Here is a 19,754-nt window from a genome sequence, read left to right on the forward strand (position 1 = left end):
CCGGGTTCATATCCCGGAGATTTGAAGAGGGAAGCGCCCCGCGGACCAGTCCGAGGACCCGAGATCTCTCAGTTATGTCACTACCATCCTCTCAGCCTCTCTACAGTGGAGTTTTATGTATGACGATCATATAGCTAGGGGACTAAAACATTATCACTAGTCTAGTGCCGAAGCAAGGGGAGGGCGAAAAAGCTTGGAATTAACTAGGGACGACCCCGAGTTGCGTAACAGGGACCCATAACATTGCCAAGTATTATAACACCATTAATACCCATGCACGTAACATTGATTTATTCCTTTTTATAACATTTTTCTCTTTCTCTTTATTTCTTCGCTTCAATTTATTCTGGTTTGTAGCCGAGCACTGTAGCGCGACTGCTCGCCGTATACAGTACTGAACTGATCAACTCTTGACCGTCATATCAGCCGACTTTTACCAAAACACCAAGAATTACATCACCACATCACCACATAGCAGCATAACAACACAGCATATACTCACTCTTGTTTTTAACCTTGTACAAACCATCGAACAGCATATACTCGCAATGGCTGTAAAAGGCGTCTTTTCATATTGGGTATGTTGGTACCAGACTCCTCCTCAAACAAAAAATAACTAACAAAAACAGTGGTTTCCTGTCCTCTCAGGTCTAGTCTGGTTGGGCATGTTGCTTGGCCTGCTACTAGAATGGCAAATCAACCAACATGGCCGTCGCTATCCTACGCAGTCTATCCATTCCGACGTCGCATACATTTCCAACGTCGGCGCTGACCGTCTGTGGCCGCTCTTCATCACCGGATGCGTTCTCACTTCCATTTTCCTCGACGCCGCGTTTCTATCGGAACGCTGGCTCCGACATAAAGGACGTCTTGCGCCTAATACGACCCTCATGGAGAAGGTTCTTACCTGGCTCTCGATCGCCTTTGCCGCAGTTGGTACTGTCGGACTTATCTGCTTGTCCATCTTCCGTACTGGAAGATATACCAGACTCCACCATACCTTTTTGGCTCTCTTTATTGGAGGTTACCTGATCTCTGCTGTCTTTATCTGCTGGGAGTATCAGCGTCTCGGAATTAGTAAGACTAGCCTCGTTCTACTTTATGCCAACGAAACAAGTTGCTAACCAGTCAACCCAAAAGACTACCGCGAGCACCGAGTTCTTCGCATCTCTTTCTGGGTGAAGCTCACCTTTATCTTGGTCGAAGTTGCCCTCATTATCGCTTTTGGTGTCACCAGCCGCATCAAGCAGCGAAACGCTGCCGCCATCCTTGAATGGGTCATTTCATTCATCTTCACCTTCTACGCCATCTCCTTCGTCATCGACCTTTACCCTGCTATTCGTACAAAGCCACGTCACGCCAGACACCCCAAATACGTGCCTTCAGCTATTGCTGATTCCAGCAGCCCAAGCCACGAAGGTTCACGTAGCGACATCAACGACCGAAGGGACGTCGAGATGGCCCAGAACACACCTCCTAGAGACTTCTAATAGAAGTCTCACACACATCTTCATCTCCCTCTACATAATCAAGAAATTGCACATCAAACTCAGTATTTGTGCATCACTCAAGCTCACCTAAACTTGCCCACTTAAATTCACCACTTCTCATGTTATATGGACTTATGTCGGAATGATTCCCCCTTTTGCATGGCGTTTGGATTGGAAATTGGCTTGCATCATTATAAAGAGAGACTTGCACAATGTTTTTATTACTTTTGCTTAGACAAGAATTAAAAATATGTATTAATAATTTCGTAATAACTATTCATTCCACTCGTACAAGACATGGTAGACTTCTTAATAACCCACACCCTTTGATTAATTATACGGCCGCTCACGGAAGCAGCGGGCCTCGAAGACATGACTATGACATCAATCTTAGCGTCTTCCATGATGCAATGCGTCATGATAGGGACAAGATACAGGAAATAATAACGAATAAAACGATAACTTGAACTCAGTACATCAAATACAGTCTTTACCCGTATTACAATATATTATCCATGATGGTGGCAAATAATAAACCGTAACGCTTTGCTAATAACCATTCCAACGTTCAAAAAAAACAGGAAAGCAGGAAGCCAAGAACCCTAATTTATGCGCCAAACACTATCCTATCAACCTATCCAACCCATTTCATTATCCGTAACTTTATCTTGGCGTAGTCTTTATCAATTGTCCAAGTTCTCCCTAAACCTGGAGTCTCTTGAGGGACTGTGACTTTGTCGTCCAACAGGGTCCTTGATTGCTGGAGGAGGAGTAATGGCAGGAACACCTTCGTCATCATCCGGGTCACTGCTTACAGGACTCACACCACGTGAATCATGTAGCATGTCACGGTCGCTCGGCTCGCCATTTGTGCCACGACCAGCGAGTGCAACGTCTCGCATGCTTGTTGCCCGGTTGTCGAGACTTGTGGCACTGTGGTTGGTATCAGGGTCTCTGAGAGCTGCACCACCAACGAAGCTTCTTCTCTTATCGCCGTGGCTTTCATGGTCTTTCTCTCCGAGTGACTTGCCCCGCGAGAAGCGGTTCTTGATCCATCCTTTGACCTTGGAGGTTGGTGATGCCGCGTCACTGGGCTTTCTTCGACCCCTCTCAGTGCTACCCGTTTCTGTGTCGATAGCTGCTGGCGCATCCGCTTCAGTCAAACCGGGCGCAGCCGCTACGATAGGGGATGAGGCAGCATCCTCACTTCGAGTGCTTTCGCCGTCGTCAATGGCTTCTTCGCCAGAGACTGTTGTGTCACCCCTGGCCTTTTGCTTTTCTTCCTTAGCATGACGCCTCTCTTCTGCTCTGGCAGCCTTTTCCTCGGCCTTCTTTGCCTTGTGCTCCTGTTTTTCTTGATCTGTTCGACAAGTTAGCTAGAATTATGCATAGACACTTCAATGAACATACCCTTAAGCTTCTTGTTGATTTCCTTGATCTCACGCTCACGAGCCTTTTGCTTCTCCTGTTCAGCTTTCCTGGCTTCCTCTTCCATCTTGAGGGTGGCAAGGCGCTCTCGCTCAATTTCAGCCTTCTCGTTGATGTCGTCCAAAATAGGCTGCATCCTCTTGGCTGCAATAGCGTCTACATCGTGAGGATCCATGAACCTTCCACCTCCAATGTCAATTTTGCCTTTGTTCTCATTACGGGCTTCGTGGCTAGCATTCGCCATTTGATGAGCCTTGACCTCCCACTCACTCATTAATGTAGGATTGACTTGACCAGTCTCATTATACACCTTCTCGTCCATGCCCTGTAGTCGAGCCTTGACATTACGTTGTGCTGCAGCAAGCAGCGCATTGCGATCGTCTTGGCGCTTCTTCTGGTCGACTTCTGTAAGCCTGTTGGAGAAGAGCGACATTTGCTGACGGATTTTCTCGGACTGCTGACGGTCGTTCTTGATATCACCATCACTGGAAGATCGACGACGCAGCTTGGTCAACGTAAACCGTCGCTTTGGAGATGCTGAATCATTTCCATAGTAAGATTGAAAGTCTCGGTTCTTCTGGTGCTCCTGTTCGAGCTTGGCTAATCGTTCTTGCGCTTGTTTGTATGCAGCATCTTGGAGATTGACATACGGCTTCGGCTGTGCCACATCAGAATCTCGTCCGTGGTTCTCCTTGGCCTCGTCAATAATTTTTTGCTGCGAGAGATACATCTTTCGGGCCATTGCAACTGCCGATGCATGGAGCTGCTCGTTGTTCTGTCGCTCATCCACCTCCGGCTTGACCGGAGGGTTAGACGTGAACATGTTACGGGTCATGGTAGTGACGGGCACGGCACCTGCATTCTCAGTTGCTGGCTTGGACTTCATGCTTGCCTTATGCGCCAGGGTAGCTCCGCTGAGGGCATCGGGTCGCTTATTGGGCTGTGCGGATGATGTAGCAAGGCTGTCTGGAGCTGAAGGTGTAGATTTAGCTCGTCGCCTTGTAGTCGACATGGCCCCTTTCGCTGCAGCAAGAGACTTTTGCCCTTGCAGTGAAGCGTCGGGCGACGTTAGATTGGCCTGTCGCATAGAGTTGGCTCGATTTGTGTTGAATGCTTGAGTAGCAGCCGAGTTTCCCCATCCCTCGTGGGCTTTTTGCTGGCTTGATGCTCGATTCAACGCAGCTGTAGCAGAGCCCACAGCTTGAGTGGCAGCAGAATTTCCCCATCCTTCGTGTGTCTTTTGATGGCTTGGTGTATGGTTTAATGCGGCGTTGGCTGAGCCAACAGCTAGAATTGCGGCCTTGTGGCCGTCAGAATTGGATGCTGGTTCCCATGGTGGCGCCATCTTGTAGTTCTTGGCCAGAGCGGCAGCTGCGGATGCTGATGACGTCTTGTCGGGTTTCCAGAGTTCGATGGGCTTCTGATTAGACCACCCAAGAGAAGCGGCAGCACTTGCAGCAGCACCGTCGGGACGAAGACCAGCAGATGGATAGCTAGGAAGATCTCGGGGATCTGCGTATTTGAGACGACCCGAGTTGTTGGCTCCTATGTATCATATAAGTGTCAGGATGGGTTGGGCCACGCCGCAGGTGGATGACGAGTGTCAGCCGTAAGGAACTTGGGTACATACCTGGAGCCGCTGCCGGCTGCGAATGGATCATGGTTGGTTGCTGGGATGTGGTGGGCATATTAACGCGAGTCAAAAGAGTGCTGGCTCAGCTGTTCGTATTGGAGCGAGCAGCGTGTGGATGCTGCAATGATGATCGGGATGCGCCCAGCGCGTAGGAGAAAGAGTCTTTGTAGGGCCACGAGGCCTTGTTGGGTCTTCAAGGGTCTTGGCTAACTTGATGTTGTATGTCTTTTGGTGTTTAATTAACCGTATCTGCCTTATACATGGGTATGCCGACTGTTCGTCTTCGGGTGGGAATTGCTTGACTTGTGGACCTGGTTGTCTTTTTGCAGGGAATATGATGATGGGTATGAGTGCTAAGTACTAATACAATACTTGGGTAGTATTTGGTGATGGTGCGTAGGCTGTGTAAATATACGTATGTATATTGGATGGTTGATTCCAAGTCGGCAATGTGGGAGAGTTTGGAAAAGGGAGCAATACAGAGGAATACGGGTAAAAGCAAGATTTATTCAATTTACAAAGATAAACGATGATGCTGTGAAATCAGACCCTCGTGGCGCTGGCGTTGGAGTCCTCACTCTAATGGCGTTGGCCCCGAGACGGTGCTTTCCTTCCTTTCCTTCAAAGGCAAGCATACGTCAGGGTCACTTCCGTAGCTCTTTCCTTTCCCGGCCCTGCGATACGCTACCCCAGATAGTGCTAGTTATGATGTCATATTGACCTTGGCGATGATCTCAGGTGTAGACGCTAGTTGTTAGCTTCGCACGGTGACGAAGCTATTCGTGCTTCTTCAGCTTTGGGTGCAGGTGAATCTCTTTGCTCCAATAGCTGTCATGGTGAGATCTAGCCTCGACTGTACTCTTGTAACCTCTTCAGCTCCGCCAGGTTTCTATGTCTCAACACAGCTACCTGGATCATCACAGGCATGGTGACTGTCGTACACATACACTATCAATCCGCACTGTATCAGGCTTGCTTATCAACATTTTAGTCTCGCCTATTCATGGACGACATCTTTCCCATTGGCACTATTTTGACATAGACTAAACTAAGGCATCGAACTACAGATCTTGGATACGAAGAGACCCCAGACGGAAAAGGACTCAGACAGAAGAGGCGTCTTATTCTTTTCAACCTCAATTGGATAGGAGAAGAGACCAAAGTCCTGTGCCTGAAACCTTGATCCTCTCTCACCTGAGAACCAACGGTGCGTCTTGTCTCTCATTTGTCTTGGTTTCGGAATGGCTGTTCGGTGTTTTCGGTAGTGATATTGAGATCGTCGCTGCTTGTCGCTCTTTTAGTTTGTTTTAGCCCTTCCCTAGTGGTTGCTTTGAACCCTCTGATCTCTTGCGGCGCTTTTGGCTCGGTTGATCGACCTGCAAAAACCCTGGTTTCAAGCTTTGTGTTACACACTAATTATTCTTCCGTCCCCTTCTCTCTGTCTATTCGTACAGCCAGCCCAAAGCCACCACACGATTGCTGACTTCCGAGACCCTTGAATTCACCACACTGACATAGTTGTGGGAGAACAGGTCCCTTGGCATCACCATGACTTCTCAAGCTGGTCTTCAGAATGTTCTGAACTTTCGTGATGTTGGTAAGACAGTCAATGACTTTTTGGGTACAAGGTAACACACATTGATGTCCCGTATAAATGACAGGAAATTTGACTTACACATGTCAGACGAATTCGCGAGGGCTTGTTCTACCGTTCGGCAAGACCAGGTATGGATAACATGATTATATGGATACATACAATGCTAAGAACCTTTGATGAGACGATGCCACCCTTCAAGACAGAAAACTCATCAGAGATGGTCTTGGCGTCAAGACCGTCATTGACCTAAGAACCAAGTAAGATCTTCTTGATGTTGTACATACAATGATAGTGTACTGACACGTGCAGAACTGAACACCTCAACCAAGTCAAAAAACGCAAAGAGCAGTCCAATATTCCTGCGCTTGTTCAGTCCAACGAAGCTCTTGCCGAGCCACTCCAAATCTCTGGTCTGAACTACCGAGACGTTAAAGTCACTGGCCGCCCATTCGAGCTATTTCTCTTGAGTCAGTTATCATGGTGGGATTTCTTGTAAGCATTCAAGAGACAATCACATGCATGTCAGGAACACTGACTCCTTTGTATAGCCGTGTCGTTTTCCTGTTCCTATGCGGCTATCGTACTCAAGCCATCAATATCATTGGAGAGAAAGTTATGATCCCGCGTGGTCTTGTAGGGCTGGGTTTAGATACACTCGACCAGTCCACCAAAGAGATTCACGAGGCTTTGTCTCTTTATGCTGACCCATCAGCTCTACCTTCCATTGTTCACTGCACTCAAGGCAAAGACCGAACAGGTAAGGGAAGACAGAAACAGACTATTCGTTTTGCATCAAGACTAAATTTTGCACAGGTCTAATTTGCGCTTTGGTGCTCATGATTCTGGATGTGCCTACCTCCGCCATCGAGTATGACTATGGTCTCAGCGACGAAGCACTTATTCCCGAGAGAGAGCAGCGTCTTATCGAAATCCGGGAGATCGGTTTGACAGATGAATGGCTTCACACAGCTGATGATATGATTGTTGGCCTTCAAAAGCACCTGGACAGCAAATATGGTGGACTTAATGCGTACCTGGATGGCATCGGATTTGGTGCTGATGATCGAGCCAAGCTACGGGATGTCTTGCTTTACTAAGACCAATCAAGGTTCAATGCAGGGATCATTATCACAGGAAGGAAATCAAATGTTCATCTCAGGATGTTCTTCTATTTCTTTCTGAATCTACCCTGTAACCAGCATCTATACATCTTGAGCTTTGAGGCTCTGTTGACTAGCAATCGTCGATCAACACCAAGGTTTTCCACCTCGAATCGGGGTACTTCCTCTGCGTCTGTGCTTTGAGTGGCATCTGTTCCTTCAGGGATATCGCTGCCACCTTCCAAGGCTGCTGGGGTCTCTTCATTGGCATTATTGCCTGTCCAGATATCGGAAAGTTGATCCTTGTCAAAGAAGTAGACGCGGGTGCCGTCGCCTCGAATGTAAAAGTTTTCATCCAGATATCGACCCTTGCGGAACCGGACCTGAGCCAGATCTCCTCTTCCATAGTCTCGGAAGCAGACCAGGCCACCCGGCTTGAGAACTCGATAAACGTTATCAACGGCCTTGGCCCATTGATCAGGTGACAAAGCAGAGAAGATGAAAATAAGTACGGCGACATCTACGGAACCTTCCTCGAGTCCAGGTGGTAGGCTATCACTAGCGACGTCCCATACGTCAGCCTGGATGAAGTCGGTATTGTACGCTTCATTCTTGCGAATGACCTCTACGGCAGTCTTTGAGTAGTCGCAGGCATGGATCTTCAGTTGCGGGTTCTTATTCTCGGCCAAGACTGGGAAAGCCGTGTTACCAGCTCCGGCGCCAATCTCCAAGAGAACCTTGGGACCGGCATCTTCCTTGGTTACCTCGGCTAGAACAGGAAATTCCTGCTGAAGCCATTTTCGATTCTTGAAGAAATTGGCGGCATTGTTCTTATAGAACAAGTTCCACCATCTAGCGGGGTCCTGACTAAATTTTCCTGAGTTTTCATGTTAGCAACTCTTGTTTTGAGTTTGCAAAAGTGAAAAAGTGAGTTGATAAGGTGTGAGTCAGATGGGAGCGAAAGAATAAGAAGGAATAGTTTGTCTTCAGTAGATTCAGATGAACTATGCATTGGTGTTGTATCATCAGGAGACACCTGGGAGAGAAAAAAAACTTGATGTGAAAACTTGGGTGGTGACTTACTCTTCTCAAAGTCCGAGACAGGGTTTTGACGCTGTTTTGCGTATTGCTGCTCTGCATACTCCTTGTATGCATCGTCAGTCTCAACGTGATCCCAGGCATTGAACTCGAAGACATCGTCTCCTTCGCTCAGATACCGGCTACCAAACTGGAAGGGATCACTCCGCTTCAAGTTGTTGGTGGGATCATGCGATCGGTGAGGCGGCACCTCAGCAGCCTCGGTCTCGGGGGCGATGGCTTCGGTGACGGCCTCGGTGACCGGATCCTTGACGTTCAACGCGGCCATGTCCTGAACAGGAGCAGGAATGGACTCGAGTGTCGGGCTCGCAGCGGCCTCGCCACTTGGCGCTGAAGACGCCATCTTGGACTAATTATGTCCTTGAAGCATGCACTCGCAGGCGCAAGTAGTGTGCTTGTCACAGCACTTGTATTTGGCACTGTCGAAGTGAGGATGAAGGATGCTCGAAAGTCAAGAAAAATTTCTGTGGAAAGATGGATTTTGTCTTGGAATTAGATGTGGGGGCTTTTAGCTGGCCAATGAAAGGGCGCATTGAGCTTAACCGGACTTTATAATCTTCCGACCCCGGCAGCTCCGTGACAGGCAACCAATCATGAACGATCTGGCCAAGCTGGTGCACGTAGCATCAAGCCTCCTGTGTCCAATTGAGCTGTATCATTGCGAAGTCAACCATCAACCAAACACTCTCGTCGCCCAGATTGAAGTGATACAACTACACAACCTCTAAAGCATCACTTACCACATCGAAGCGACCGGATTCACCCCATAGCGACAACATGGCTACTTTGCTCGCTCGACCGCAAGCCCAGCTATCGCCAGCCGAAGCTCTCCATCTGGCGCAACAAGCTCCCACCATCCTGAAGGGCAACCCCAAGGCTTTCTCAGCCTCGCCTCTTGTATCTCTCTTCTCAGCAGCTGAGACTGTCGAGCTATGGACTATATATGAGAACCTTATTGTCACATGTCTTCAAACTGGCGACGACGATTCAGCGCATCTGTGCTTGGAAAGATTGATCCTGCGATTCGGAGGCGAGAACGAGCGTGTGATGGCACTTAAGGGCCTTATTAAAGAGGCAGAGGCAACAAACAACAACGAACTGTCTGCAGTCCTCAAGGAATACGAGGATATCCTGCAACAGGATGGAACAAACATTGTAAGCATGTTGCTTTGTGGACATCAAGACGTTGTACTGACAGACACAAGTATATCGCCAAGCGACGAGTAGCTCTTTTGCGATCTATGGGAAAGACGCCTGAGGCGATTTCGTCATTAGTATCGTTGCTCGAGTTCAACCCTACAGATGCTGAGAGCTGGGCAGAGCTTTCGGATCTCTACCTCTCACAAGGCCTGTACTCCCAAGCTATCTATGCCCTAGAAGAGGTCATTGTACTAGCACCAAATGCGTGGAACGTATGTTACTTCCCTTTCCTCATGACGAACCACATCTGACGGGCTCCATAGTTGCACGCAAAGTTGGGTGAGGTGACGTTGATGGCAGCCAACGAGACAAGCGATGGATCTCCTCAAAAGTATCTTGCGAACTCAGTGAAGCGGTTTTGCCGAAGTATTGAGCTTTGCGAGGACTACCTGCGAGGATACTACGGTCTGAAGAAGGTCACCGACAAAATCTTGGCTGAAGCCACAAAGTTCAAGAAGCAGCAGCCTGAAGAAGACGAGTTCTCCCTACCAGATCAAGATACCCTGAAGAAGTTGAACCAGGCAGCTACCCAGAAGCTAGCAGAGATCGTCCGCAGATACGGAGCTCAGGAACCTCTGTGGCAGGGATACAATGTAGATGAGATTGCTGCTGCGCGAGAGCTGCTTGACAAGTCGTCTTCAGAGGTTGTCCGGTGATCGATCATGTACGCAAGGGTTTAGACCCAATGATATGGCTAGGATGCTGCATTGTAGATGCTGTGACCCCAAAATAGTGTGCGCAAGGTGAAGATAAGCACACAAGCCTGCCAAGAGTATTTCTCCCACCGGATGAGGTGCGCGATTAGCTCGTTTCCTACTGTCGACAAGTCTGAGGCCTGTGAAGACTGAAGTGGCAGAGCATGCACAGCATGGGCTATGGCGGCCCTTCCGGGCCCTTGAAGACTTACAAGTGGAGGCGGCAACGCTGAGTTGGGCATTGCTGGGCATACAGCACGTGGCGCCATACAAGGACATGCTGGTGGGGTCCATCCAGATTTTAAACGGAAGATGATCAAGTTTATTCACAGGAGAGATGGGCTGAGTTCGCAGGATTGGGGTTCCTCAATGCTTCTGCTGACTTCGTTGGACGTTTAGGCAGAAATTTACCTATCTTCATCGGCGACTTGCTTTCCTTCATACGTGATGGCTATATGCGAGCGTCGAGTTCTACCGGCATTGAACATTGGGACTACAGCATGGTACCTCGGTTAGCTTTGTCGCATCGTGGTTAATAACATCGACATCGAGACACGCAAATCAAGAGTGGATTGTCTCCACGTTGAATGCGTAGCATCATGTTTGTTCCCCTGGCGGCTCATGATGGCCGCCTTTTATGGATCGCCAACGAACAGCGGAGTCTTGCGGAAGAACCGACATGATGCAAACGGGGACGATGGCCGATACACCCTATCTGTCGCTTCTAATTTAGGCTTTGCTGCTTTGAACTGATCCAAAAGCAAACATCACTGCTTAGGACCCGGAACGACCATGGCTGCTTGACCGACATTCAATGAACAAATGGTGAAATACGGAGCTGTAGGGTGTCAAATTAAACTCAACATGTCGTTAATCTCGAAATGCCTTCGCCACTGTACACTTGGCCACCTCTGGATGGCGGAGGCTCTGCGGGAAGGCGTAAGTGCTGATATTTAATGTCCAATACTCTTAGTTGGGTGGTATCAAGTTGAGGCTAGTATGTGTGAATGTGAGAAGCAGTTTATGGAGATTGCATGCTGGCTAAGTTCTGCAACTCTCGGTTAGAGTTTGAACATGTTATGATTCTCTAGAGTCGAGACAACGGCTATTGTCTGCAAACTGCTCGCTGTTGCGACGCCCTAGTTACCTTGTTTGGCTGTCTCATGATGAGCTGGCTTTAGGTTCCTACTATCGGGCCTCAACGCTCAAGATGGGGCGCAAATCTCTCTTGTCAGCCAGTCGCAGAATGGAGGGCAGCGGGTTAAAGAGGACAGTTGCAGGGCGAGGAGATCACTTCGTCCTGGTTGACGGAAGGAAAAAGGGCAAAAGGAAAACTAAAAATGACAGTAAATGGGGATATAAGGAGGTTGCAGTTTGCCAGTGCCTCAGGTTTCTTCCTCGTCCTTTCATCTGCCGTGTATTTGCTTTAATGATTGAGCATCAAGCAGTATCCAGTATCACCGCTTATGGAAATTTGACTGCTCCGGGTAGCGACACCTGCGCCTCGGTCCGTTCCGATTTATTCGCTTTGCAAATGGACAAAGACTGAAGGATAATTGGCCAATGCCGTTGCACAGCCTTTGTCGAACAGAACGACAGTCACATCCAGGTCACTCAGGCGGAACAACAGGCGACCTGTTTGCTGCTTTACCGAGTTTCATGATACTGCTGTCAAAGGTTTGGTAGTGTCTGATACCTGACTTGGAACGTGACAGCTCCAGACGGATACTGCCGACTGCTACTCTGTGGTGTTTAGTTGTCGGTTCTCAAAGCCTCCCTCGGCGCTAACAGACAACGATATCATTCTAGCGGTCAGAGCAACAAAAGTCTATCATTCGACGACAATGAATCAACGGCTTTTAGCCACATATCCACTGGAATTCGGCGTCTGCCTCCCCTAGCAACAGGAACGGCAACGCAACTGAATCTGTGCATCTTGACTGGAGGTTGCGTAACGTTGGGCTGCAGCACCGCCATGGATCCTTTTCAGCCCAGCTGAACAGTCAGAGTCAAGAGTCAGAGTCAGAGCCAGAGCCAGAGTCCAAACCAGCAAGTTCTGGCCCAAAACCGAAACGCAAGTTTCCTTTTCTTGCCTTTGTTTGGCTGTTGTTTTCGATTTTGCTCGATTTCCTTCTTCCTTTTTCTTTCCGTTCTCTGCTCGTTCGTTATGCGTGCGACAGGAAAAGAAAACTTTTTCTCTTGAAAGAAGCTCTTTCGTCTTGTGTGCCCTAGCCTACTACTACCTGCCTGCCTGACTGACTGACTGACTGATTCACTGCCTTACCTAAATCTTGGTTTTTATTCCGTCTGTTTACCCATCTGTTGTTGAAACGATTCGTGTCTACACAGAAAGTCACTGTTGACTTGCACGCTTCGGGCAGCTCTGATTAAACCCACCCCACCACCTTCCCCAAGTACCCGCTAAACAAGCTGGTAACTGTCCACTGCCGATTCACACAAAATCATACTTTTGTTTTGTTGACGGGAATAATTTTGGATGATATTTATTTGACATCGAACCGCTTCTATCAGATCTATCAAGTATCAACATCTCAAGATACTCATATCGAAACGGTATGTAATGGCTTTCTAGTTGGCGTCTGCTTTATTCCTTTCCTCTAGCAATGGCTTCTCTCTCCGCATGAACATTCCGTCCATCCCATTCCATCCTGTATTGTCTTGTCTCGTCTAGGTTGCATCTGGGGGTGGGCTCAACTCCAAAAAAGATGGTCCATGTGATCACGACTGGTCGTGTCAAAACAGCAAGCAAACATGCCCCGGCAGTAGCTTAGCAGAAACAGGAAGCAAGTCAATGACTGCATGACATTCATGACAATGCCCGCTACCCTACGGCATATGCTACGCAATGCAATGGCAATGCTGCTAAGGCCTTTCGTACCTCGTTGTGGTCCGGTTTTCTCCCGCCGATGCCACGTCTACGCCCACGTCCACGTCCAGTACCTACCTATTGTAACATCGAAACCACTCTTGCGACAACTCCAGGTCCTCCCATAGACGTCGATATCATTGGGCTCTGACGACTCGCTCGTCTTTTTTTAGCCCCCACACAGGGTTGGGCAACCGCTTTCACAAAAATTTAACGCCCTGGCACCGACTTACAACAAAGACGAGCGCGAACGGACACAGGGAACAACGACTTGACAGGCACAAATGGGTACGGGCGGGTTGCGGAAGCCTGGGATAAACCGGGAGTTTGGTGAGCCAAGGACTGCAACGGCTCCAAACACAACCACTCAAATTGATGGACTTAGCCCAAGCATCCTGCCAGCTCCAGCCCAACGAGCGCTAGAGCCCTAGCAGCACGCTTGAGCAGGGTCCCCATTGACTCCATCAACAGGGCGACGAACCAGGGTTCCCTAGTCCAGCCTAGTCCAGGTCCAGGTCAAGGGCGGCTGACAAGACAAGAACGAGGTTTTGGTGCCCAGCAAGTCCAGTTGAGAAACACATGGCTCGGATTCACGATACAGGAACGTCGCTATTCGACTACTGTGCTGATGTCCAATCCATACTATCTTTTTAGGGCAAAGCCAAAGGCCACACACAACGTCTTGCCCAGACTGCTGTGTCAAATGGGGACTTGGGTTCGCAGAAAAATATTTCTGTGCCGCTATGCTGCTCGGGGCTCATGCAAGGGAGAGAGATCCCAGCCAGTCAGGATATTGACTGTTCATGATTTTCGTCTCGACAATGGTTTCACCTCGTGCCCAATTTTACTAACTTATTGTTGTGTTTTAGTCGAAGACAGCATTTTCTCTAGCCTATGAGGTTCACATTGGCATCCTGTGACCACAAGAGTTGGCTTTCTTTTGAAAGACTTAGACGGTACGAACACACCCAAGAATTAAGTGTGTATATATACACACACACCCACAGCTCTGGTTCAACAAGCTTCCACCGTTGCGATACAACGGTCGGTCGTTCGTCGTTCCAGTTGAATCGCCCTGGGGAAGTCTCTTGTTGATTCTTGCTTCACAATAGACAACAGCTGATTCTCCACGCTCAACATTTGGGAATAACAATGTCTGCATCCATTTTCTAACATCTATCCCAGATAGTGTCCGGAGTTTTGTCCAGTGACCCATCAGTTAACGATCTGGAACCCCTCACCGCCGATCGATTTCTGCCGCTCTTCCATCCTACCGTTGCTCGCAGCCGCCGCCTGAATCCACATCACCCCGCCCACACTACTCTGGGCTCTTTGCGCCTGATCCTAACGTGCGCCGTACAGCACTTTTATTTGCTTCGCTACGTTAGATACAACTTTGGTACCCTCCTCCATAAGCAACCATCACTCGATTCTTGTTCTGTCAAGTCCGCACCCAGTTTCACCTCACAAGCAGGCATTTCCCCCGTCTCACTACGCTGCTTTCGTGACCAGCCGACCTCTCGCCTGTCACGCCCTCGTCATCTTTAAGTGGCGCACTTACCAATTCAAATTTACGACCCCTCACTCGACGCCTGTTGCGCAAGTTCAGTTCTTCCTCGCCCCTCGTACCAAACCAACGCTTCCCGTTGTGTGTGTGTTTTTTTCTGCCTACTGAGGTGCACTGCGGCTACAACAAACCTCGTCCTCCGTTTCCCACATCGTTCCCTCTGCTGCTTTGGGGGCTGCTCGGCATTGTTTCTGCTCCGTCAGCTGAACGCTTGCTTGTGCTTGTTGCCCTCTTTCTTTCCTACCTTACTTTCAGTGCCTTTGCTCCGGCTCTCTCTTACGGATTGTCGTGGGCAGAGGGCATCCCACCCAAGTATTTGCAATGTGAGTGTCCCTCCCTCCATTACCAACCGTCCTTCCCATATCTTCATGCGCTTGCGTTCCTCCCCTCCCTCCCCTGTTCACTCTCTCATATCCACCCTTCTCGTTGTCTCGACTGCGCCCCCATTAGTTTTATTTACTTGTCTCTCTTACATCAACGCTTCGTTTCTTGCCCATTTTGCCCAGTCACTTGGCTTACCTTTGTTTTGAATAGGCTCAAACAACGCCCCTCCTCCAGAGCCCCAACTTCAGCCAGTCGCCCTACTGAGACGTCTACTTCATCGCACACTACTTATAGCGACGACTCTTCTCAAGAAACAGGCAGCCAGGGCTATAGTTCTGACGACCTGTACGACGACGAAGACGACTACGACGACGACGACGGTCTTGGCCCGTCTGACTCGGCTTCAACAAGCGATCACGATCAGGGTTATCGCCATCACGTACCGGCTCCGCGTCAGCACCAACTCCCTCCTCACCACCCATACGCACAACAACAACAACAGCAGCACCAATTCCCCCCTCAGCAGCAACAGCTAGCTCACCACCAGCCACCTTCTCGTCAACTGCCGCCCCACCAGTCGCATCAGTTACAAACTCGTCAACCACCAGGTCCTCCCCAGCATCCTTACTCACCTGAAGAGGAGCCCAGACAACCTGTCCGTCGACAGCGGCGCGATCGTGCGGCGCCACCCACCGCCAATCTGGAGGATCCTTATGGATATGGCGCGCCCATTGGCCGTGGTGCATATGGACATCCATCGGCAGCGGCGCGCCCTCCTCACCCAGGCGCAATGTATGGCAGAGGCCAACAGCCCGGTTACCAGAATCAAATGGCACCTTATATGGGAGGAGGGTACCCTGCCAATGGCCAAATGGTGCCATTCGGTGGTTATGGTGACCCAACCAGCCCCTACAGTGCTCCCGGATATGGTGGAGAAGGCAGAGGCATATTCGACATGATGCCTTATCAACAACAGCCACCACCACAAAACGGTTTCTACGGTGCCGTGCAGCCTCATCACTTCAGCCTGCAGGCTCAAATGAGTGGGATGCAACTACAACATCGCTCGCCGCCACCACCTCCTGCCCCCACTGAGCCGCCTGCTAAACCAGCGACGCCAGCTCCTCCCAAGGAAGACCCAGAAAAGATTCGATTGGAAGCCGAGATCGCTGCTTTCAAAGCTATGGAGGAAAAGGTCAAGGCTGCCGAGAAGCAAAAGGAGGCAGAAGCACAAATCCGAAAAGAAGCCGAGGAGGCTTTCCATCGAAGAATGGAAGATATGAGATTGGCTCAGGAAGAGGCCAAGAAAGAAATCGAGAAAGCCAGATTGGAGGCAGAGAAGGCAGCCCGGGAAAGAATGGAAGCCGAGCGAAAGGCCGAGGAAAAGCGTGCGCAAGAGCATGCTCGAGCCATGGCAGAGGCCGAAGAGAAGGCCCGACTCAGATTCGAAGCTGAGATGAAGGCTGCTGAGGACCGAAGAAAGGCTGAGGCCGAGGCTCGGATCCAGGCCGAAGAAGATGCTAGGAGGAAGTTTGAAGCCGCTGCAAAGGCGGCCGAAGAACAGCGAAAAGCAGAGGCTGAGGCTCGTGCACAAGCTGAGAAGGATGCCCGTGAGAAGTACGAGGCTGAGATGAAGGCAGCTGCCGAACAACGCAAGGCAGAGGCTGAAGCCAAAGCCAAGGCCGAAGAGGAAGCTCGCCTAAAGTATGAGGCTGAACTGAAGGCAGCTGAGGAGCGTGGTAAGAGAGAAGCTGAAGAGCGAGTCAGAGCCGAGCGAGAGGCTCGCATGAGGTTCGAAGCTGAGCTAAGGGCAGCTGAGGAGAGGAGGATTAAAGAGGAAGAAGAGCGTAAACAGGCTGAAGAGCTTGCGCGTGTACGTTTCGAGAAGGCTTTGCAAGAGGAGGCGGCAGCTAAGGCCGCTGCTGCACAGAAGGCACAGGAGGAAGCTGAGCGTCTCATGAGAGCTGAGCAGCAGGCTAAAGAAGATGCCGCAAAGAAGGCCGCTGAAGAGGCTGAAAAGCTTAAGAAGCTTGAAGAGGACGCCCGCGCGAAGGCCGAAGCGGACACTCTCAAACGGATCGAAGATGAAAAGAAGAAGGCTGAAGAAGCTGCTGCCGCCGAGGCGGCTGCCAAGAAGGCCGCTGAAGAGCTCAAGGCAAAGATCGAAGAGGAGACCAAGGCCAAGCTTGAGGAAAGCAACAAGACCGCGGAGAAGGCTCCAATTCGGTTCAAAGACGCCGTCGGTCGCAAGTTCAGCTTCCCTTTCCACCTATGCGCCACTTGGCAGGTAAGTAACGCACATTCTGTCCACACAAAAAGGCCTTGTCGCTAATATTCATCCAGGGTATGGAAGATCTTATCAAGCAGGCTTTTATGCAGGTTGATGTCTTGGGCCCTCATGTCATGGAAGGCCATTACGACCTCATCGCCCCTGATGGCGAGATCATCTTGCCTTCTGTCTGGGAAAGGGTGGTGCAGCCCGACTGGTCAATTACTATGACGATGTGGCCGATGGATAAGCTACCTCAGTTGGGACCAAAGATGCCTGGACCTAAGCACCCCCATGCTATCCCTATCCCGCCTGGTGGACGCCCCATGGGCATGGGTATGGGAATGGGTATGGGCACGGGCATGCCCCCAGGTATGCGACCAGCTGGTTTGCCTCCACATGGCCGTATGCAAGGACCAGGAGGAATGCCACCACCTCCGGGATGGCATGGAGACATGCGTCCTGGGCCACCACCTGAAATTGTTACTGTCAACCCTGGGCCTAACAAGTCAAGCAAGTCCAAGAAAACATCCAAGGACCACGGTTCAGGTATGGCTGGATTCTTGTTCGGCAAGCCCCAGAAGAAGAGGTAAGTTCCTGGCTTCCCTTTGGATAAATCATGCAGATACTAACGGATTCTGTTTAGGTCTAGCAGGAAATGAGAGGCACCGCTTATGGCTTCATGAGAAGATGAATATGCAATTTTGTTTTGTCTTATTAAAGTTTTTACTTATTAGCAGATACCTCACCGGCATCGGCTGCCGGCTTGATTTGGAAAACTATTTTTTTGTTTTTGTTTTTGTTTTTGTTTTGTTTGTTTTACAAGTTGGAAAAAACGAGAGCGGAATTTTGGTCCTTTCCCAACTCATGGTTAGCGTTTCATATCGCAAAGGCGTCACAAATTGTCCTATATGCATGTGGATCGGAGTATGATGATACGATTCGAGAGACGATACTAGGGGAGAGGGAACGAACGATCCATTGTTGGGAACTTGATATCCTTTTTGGCAGAAACAGAGCCAGAGTGATCAAAGTTCGGGTATTGGCGCAAAGATGACGCCTCTCTTTTTTTGCTTCACGTTTGATTTGGATATGGTGGACCAGCTCGTTGGATAGATACGGCTGTTCTAGACACGCGTTATGTAGAATGATTGGAGTATGCAGAATGATTTGTTTAATTTTAGAGTATTGACTTGTTTATTGTGATGGGGTCGTGATTGCTCAGCTACCATGTCTATGTGTGAGTGAGACATTATACACACCTACATAAAAACTTTTGAATATCGAAGTAGGTAATATGAAGAGGGGAGGGGCATCGAGATAGGCCAACGAAAGGACGATGCCTACGTGATTCTAGAACTTTCGTTGCGTATTCAACCTTTCAAACGCTCGCTTTTCGAAAGCCTCTATCATCATGCTTGCTATCTTATCCGACACTGCCGCACTTACAGCGCCGTAGAGGGGGTTGGTAAACTGAAAGTCAATGGCAAGATGAACCTCGGTACGTGGTGAAGGCGGTCCAGCAATTGACTTTACGGACCACCGTGTCACTAAACTCCGGAAGACGGCCGATGCATCAGGCCCTGTACCTCCAGGAACAGTCTCTCCACTGACGGCTTCAACAGATTGACCTGGCACACAGCGCAGTCGGCTTGTGAAGACTTCATCAAACCCCCCCCAACCAACATGCAGGTCGGCGAGTGTGGGATACCGCTGCCCAGTGGTTGAGTCAGGATCAGACCAGCAAGTTACTCGAGAGCGGGAGCAGTATGGAACAAAAGAAGAGTAGGAGTCGACGTCGGCAATGAGATCGTAAAGAGGTTCAGAAGGATATGGCAGAACACGGTGGGCGGTCAGCCTTTGAGGTTCTGAGGAGGGGAAAGAGATAAAAGAGCGGCGCAAATATGTTGAGGCGCAAGTGAGGTTGGTGATGTTTGATATGGAAGCCGATGAGCGGGCGACAACGGCCCGACGGGGAAGGAAACGAAGGGCCATTGGAAGAGGCCAAAAGGACGATTGAGTTGTTGATATCGAAACGTCACCGTTCTATAAAGGCCATGGTCCAAAATTAAAGAATGGATCGTCGAGACGAGGAGGAAAATAGTCAAGTAACAAAATCTATGATGGTGTTGAGGCTCTGCTAGACTGAGTCAAGAGTAGGTTTCCATGGGCCACAATCAAGTCCCCGACCCCACCCAACTCAGTATAACCCGCTAAGCTCTTAGGGACTCACACTGCTGTAGAGACTCCCCAGCTCGGGCCGTCCTGGTTGCCGAGTCAAGGGCGGTGGGTGGTCGGCGGTAGGGGGGCTTGATTCCGTCATGTTTGAGCTAATGCTACTGCAGATACGTACTCAACACCAACCCATAACATCACATCTTGACAGCACGCGATACCCACCCCATTCGCTGCTGACAAGAGCATCCTCCTCCTACCGATAATACTATATACGAAATGCGCCGCTCG

At 49.7% G+C, this 19,754-nt stretch overlaps 9 protein-coding genes across 9 annotated transcripts; 5 read left to right on the forward strand and 4 right to left on the reverse strand.

The window, feature by feature from the left end:
- The first annotated feature begins 338 nt into the window (after window positions 1-338).
- Window positions 339-1,769, forward strand: FGSG_07425 (uncharacterized protein). Its single transcript, XM_011328893.1, has 3 exons — window positions 339-578; window positions 630-1,077; window positions 1,141-1,769. The coding sequence occupies exons 1-3, from the start codon at window positions 549-551 to the stop codon at window positions 1,488-1,490; spliced, it is 828 nt and encodes a 275-aa protein (XP_011327195.1). The 5' UTR covers window positions 339-548; the 3' UTR covers window positions 1,491-1,769.
- A 141-nt stretch (window positions 1,770-1,910) lies between these two features.
- Window positions 1,911-4,932, reverse strand: FGSG_07426 (uncharacterized protein). Its single transcript, XM_011328894.1, has 3 exons — window positions 4,549-4,932; window positions 2,901-4,463; window positions 1,911-2,850 (listed from the first exon to the last, which is right to left on the reverse strand). The coding sequence occupies exons 1-3, from the start codon at window positions 4,604-4,606 to the stop codon at window positions 2,174-2,176; spliced, it is 2,298 nt and encodes a 765-aa protein (XP_011327196.1). The 5' UTR covers window positions 4,607-4,932; the 3' UTR covers window positions 1,911-2,173.
- A 1,167-nt stretch (window positions 4,933-6,099) lies between these two features.
- FGSG_07427 (uncharacterized protein) lies at window positions 6,100-7,245 on the forward strand (the record flags this gene model as incomplete). The annotated part of the gene is made up of 5 exons (XM_011328895.1): window positions 6,100-6,148; window positions 6,330-6,405; window positions 6,458-6,640; window positions 6,697-6,905; window positions 6,962-7,245. 5 exons carry the CDS (start codon window positions 6,100-6,102, stop codon window positions 7,243-7,245), a joined length of 801 nt encoding a protein of 266 aa, XP_011327197.1.
- Window positions 7,246-7,297: 52 nt separating this feature from the next.
- Window positions 7,298-8,778, reverse strand: FGSG_07428 (uncharacterized protein). Its single transcript, XM_011328896.1, has 2 exons — window positions 8,332-8,778; window positions 7,298-8,125 (listed from the first exon to the last, which is right to left on the reverse strand). Exons 1-2 carry the CDS (start codon window positions 8,687-8,689, stop codon window positions 7,317-7,319), a joined length of 1,167 nt encoding a protein of 388 aa, XP_011327198.1. The 5' UTR covers window positions 8,690-8,778; the 3' UTR covers window positions 7,298-7,316.
- Window positions 8,779-9,123: 345 nt separating this feature from the next.
- On the forward strand, window positions 9,124-10,202 carry FGSG_07429 (uncharacterized protein; the record flags this gene model as incomplete). Its single annotated transcript, XM_011328897.1, has 3 exons — window positions 9,124-9,501; window positions 9,552-9,758; window positions 9,810-10,202. The coding sequence occupies 3 exons, from the start codon at window positions 9,124-9,126 to the stop codon at window positions 10,200-10,202; spliced, it is 978 nt and encodes a 325-aa protein (XP_011327199.1).
- A 920-nt stretch (window positions 10,203-11,122) lies between these two features.
- FGSG_13147 (uncharacterized protein) lies at window positions 11,123-11,790 on the forward strand (the record flags this gene model as incomplete). Its single annotated transcript, XM_011328898.1, has 2 exons — window positions 11,123-11,180; window positions 11,333-11,790. The coding sequence occupies 2 exons, from the start codon at window positions 11,123-11,125 to the stop codon at window positions 11,788-11,790; spliced, it is 516 nt and encodes a 171-aa protein (XP_011327200.1).
- Window positions 11,791-15,303: 3,513 nt separating this feature from the next.
- Window positions 15,304-15,777, reverse strand: FGSG_13148 (uncharacterized protein; the record flags this gene model as incomplete). Its single annotated transcript, XM_011328899.1, has 1 exon — window positions 15,304-15,777. One exon carries the CDS (start codon window positions 15,775-15,777, stop codon window positions 15,304-15,306), a length of 474 nt encoding a protein of 157 aa, XP_011327201.1.
- Window positions 15,778-16,058: 281 nt separating this feature from the next.
- FGSG_07430 (uncharacterized protein) lies at window positions 16,059-17,950 on the forward strand (the record flags this gene model as incomplete). Its single annotated transcript, XM_011328900.1, has 3 exons — window positions 16,059-17,306; window positions 17,363-17,877; window positions 17,935-17,950. 3 exons carry the CDS (start codon window positions 16,059-16,061, stop codon window positions 17,948-17,950), a joined length of 1,779 nt encoding a protein of 592 aa, XP_011327202.1.
- Window positions 17,951-18,513: 563 nt separating this feature from the next.
- On the reverse strand, window positions 18,514-19,611 carry FGSG_07431 (uncharacterized protein; the record flags this gene model as incomplete). The annotated part of the gene is made up of 3 exons (XM_011328901.1): window positions 18,514-18,522; window positions 18,738-19,334; window positions 19,522-19,611. The coding sequence occupies 3 exons, from the start codon at window positions 19,609-19,611 to the stop codon at window positions 18,514-18,516; spliced, it is 696 nt and encodes a 231-aa protein (XP_011327203.1).
- Window positions 19,612-19,754: the final 143 nt, after the last annotated feature.

Source organism: Fusarium graminearum, chromosome 4, assembly GCF_000240135.3.
Source record: "Fusarium graminearum PH-1 chromosome 4, whole genome shotgun sequence".
Taxonomy (NCBI): Eukaryota; Fungi; Ascomycota; class Sordariomycetes; order Hypocreales; family Nectriaceae; genus Fusarium; species Fusarium graminearum.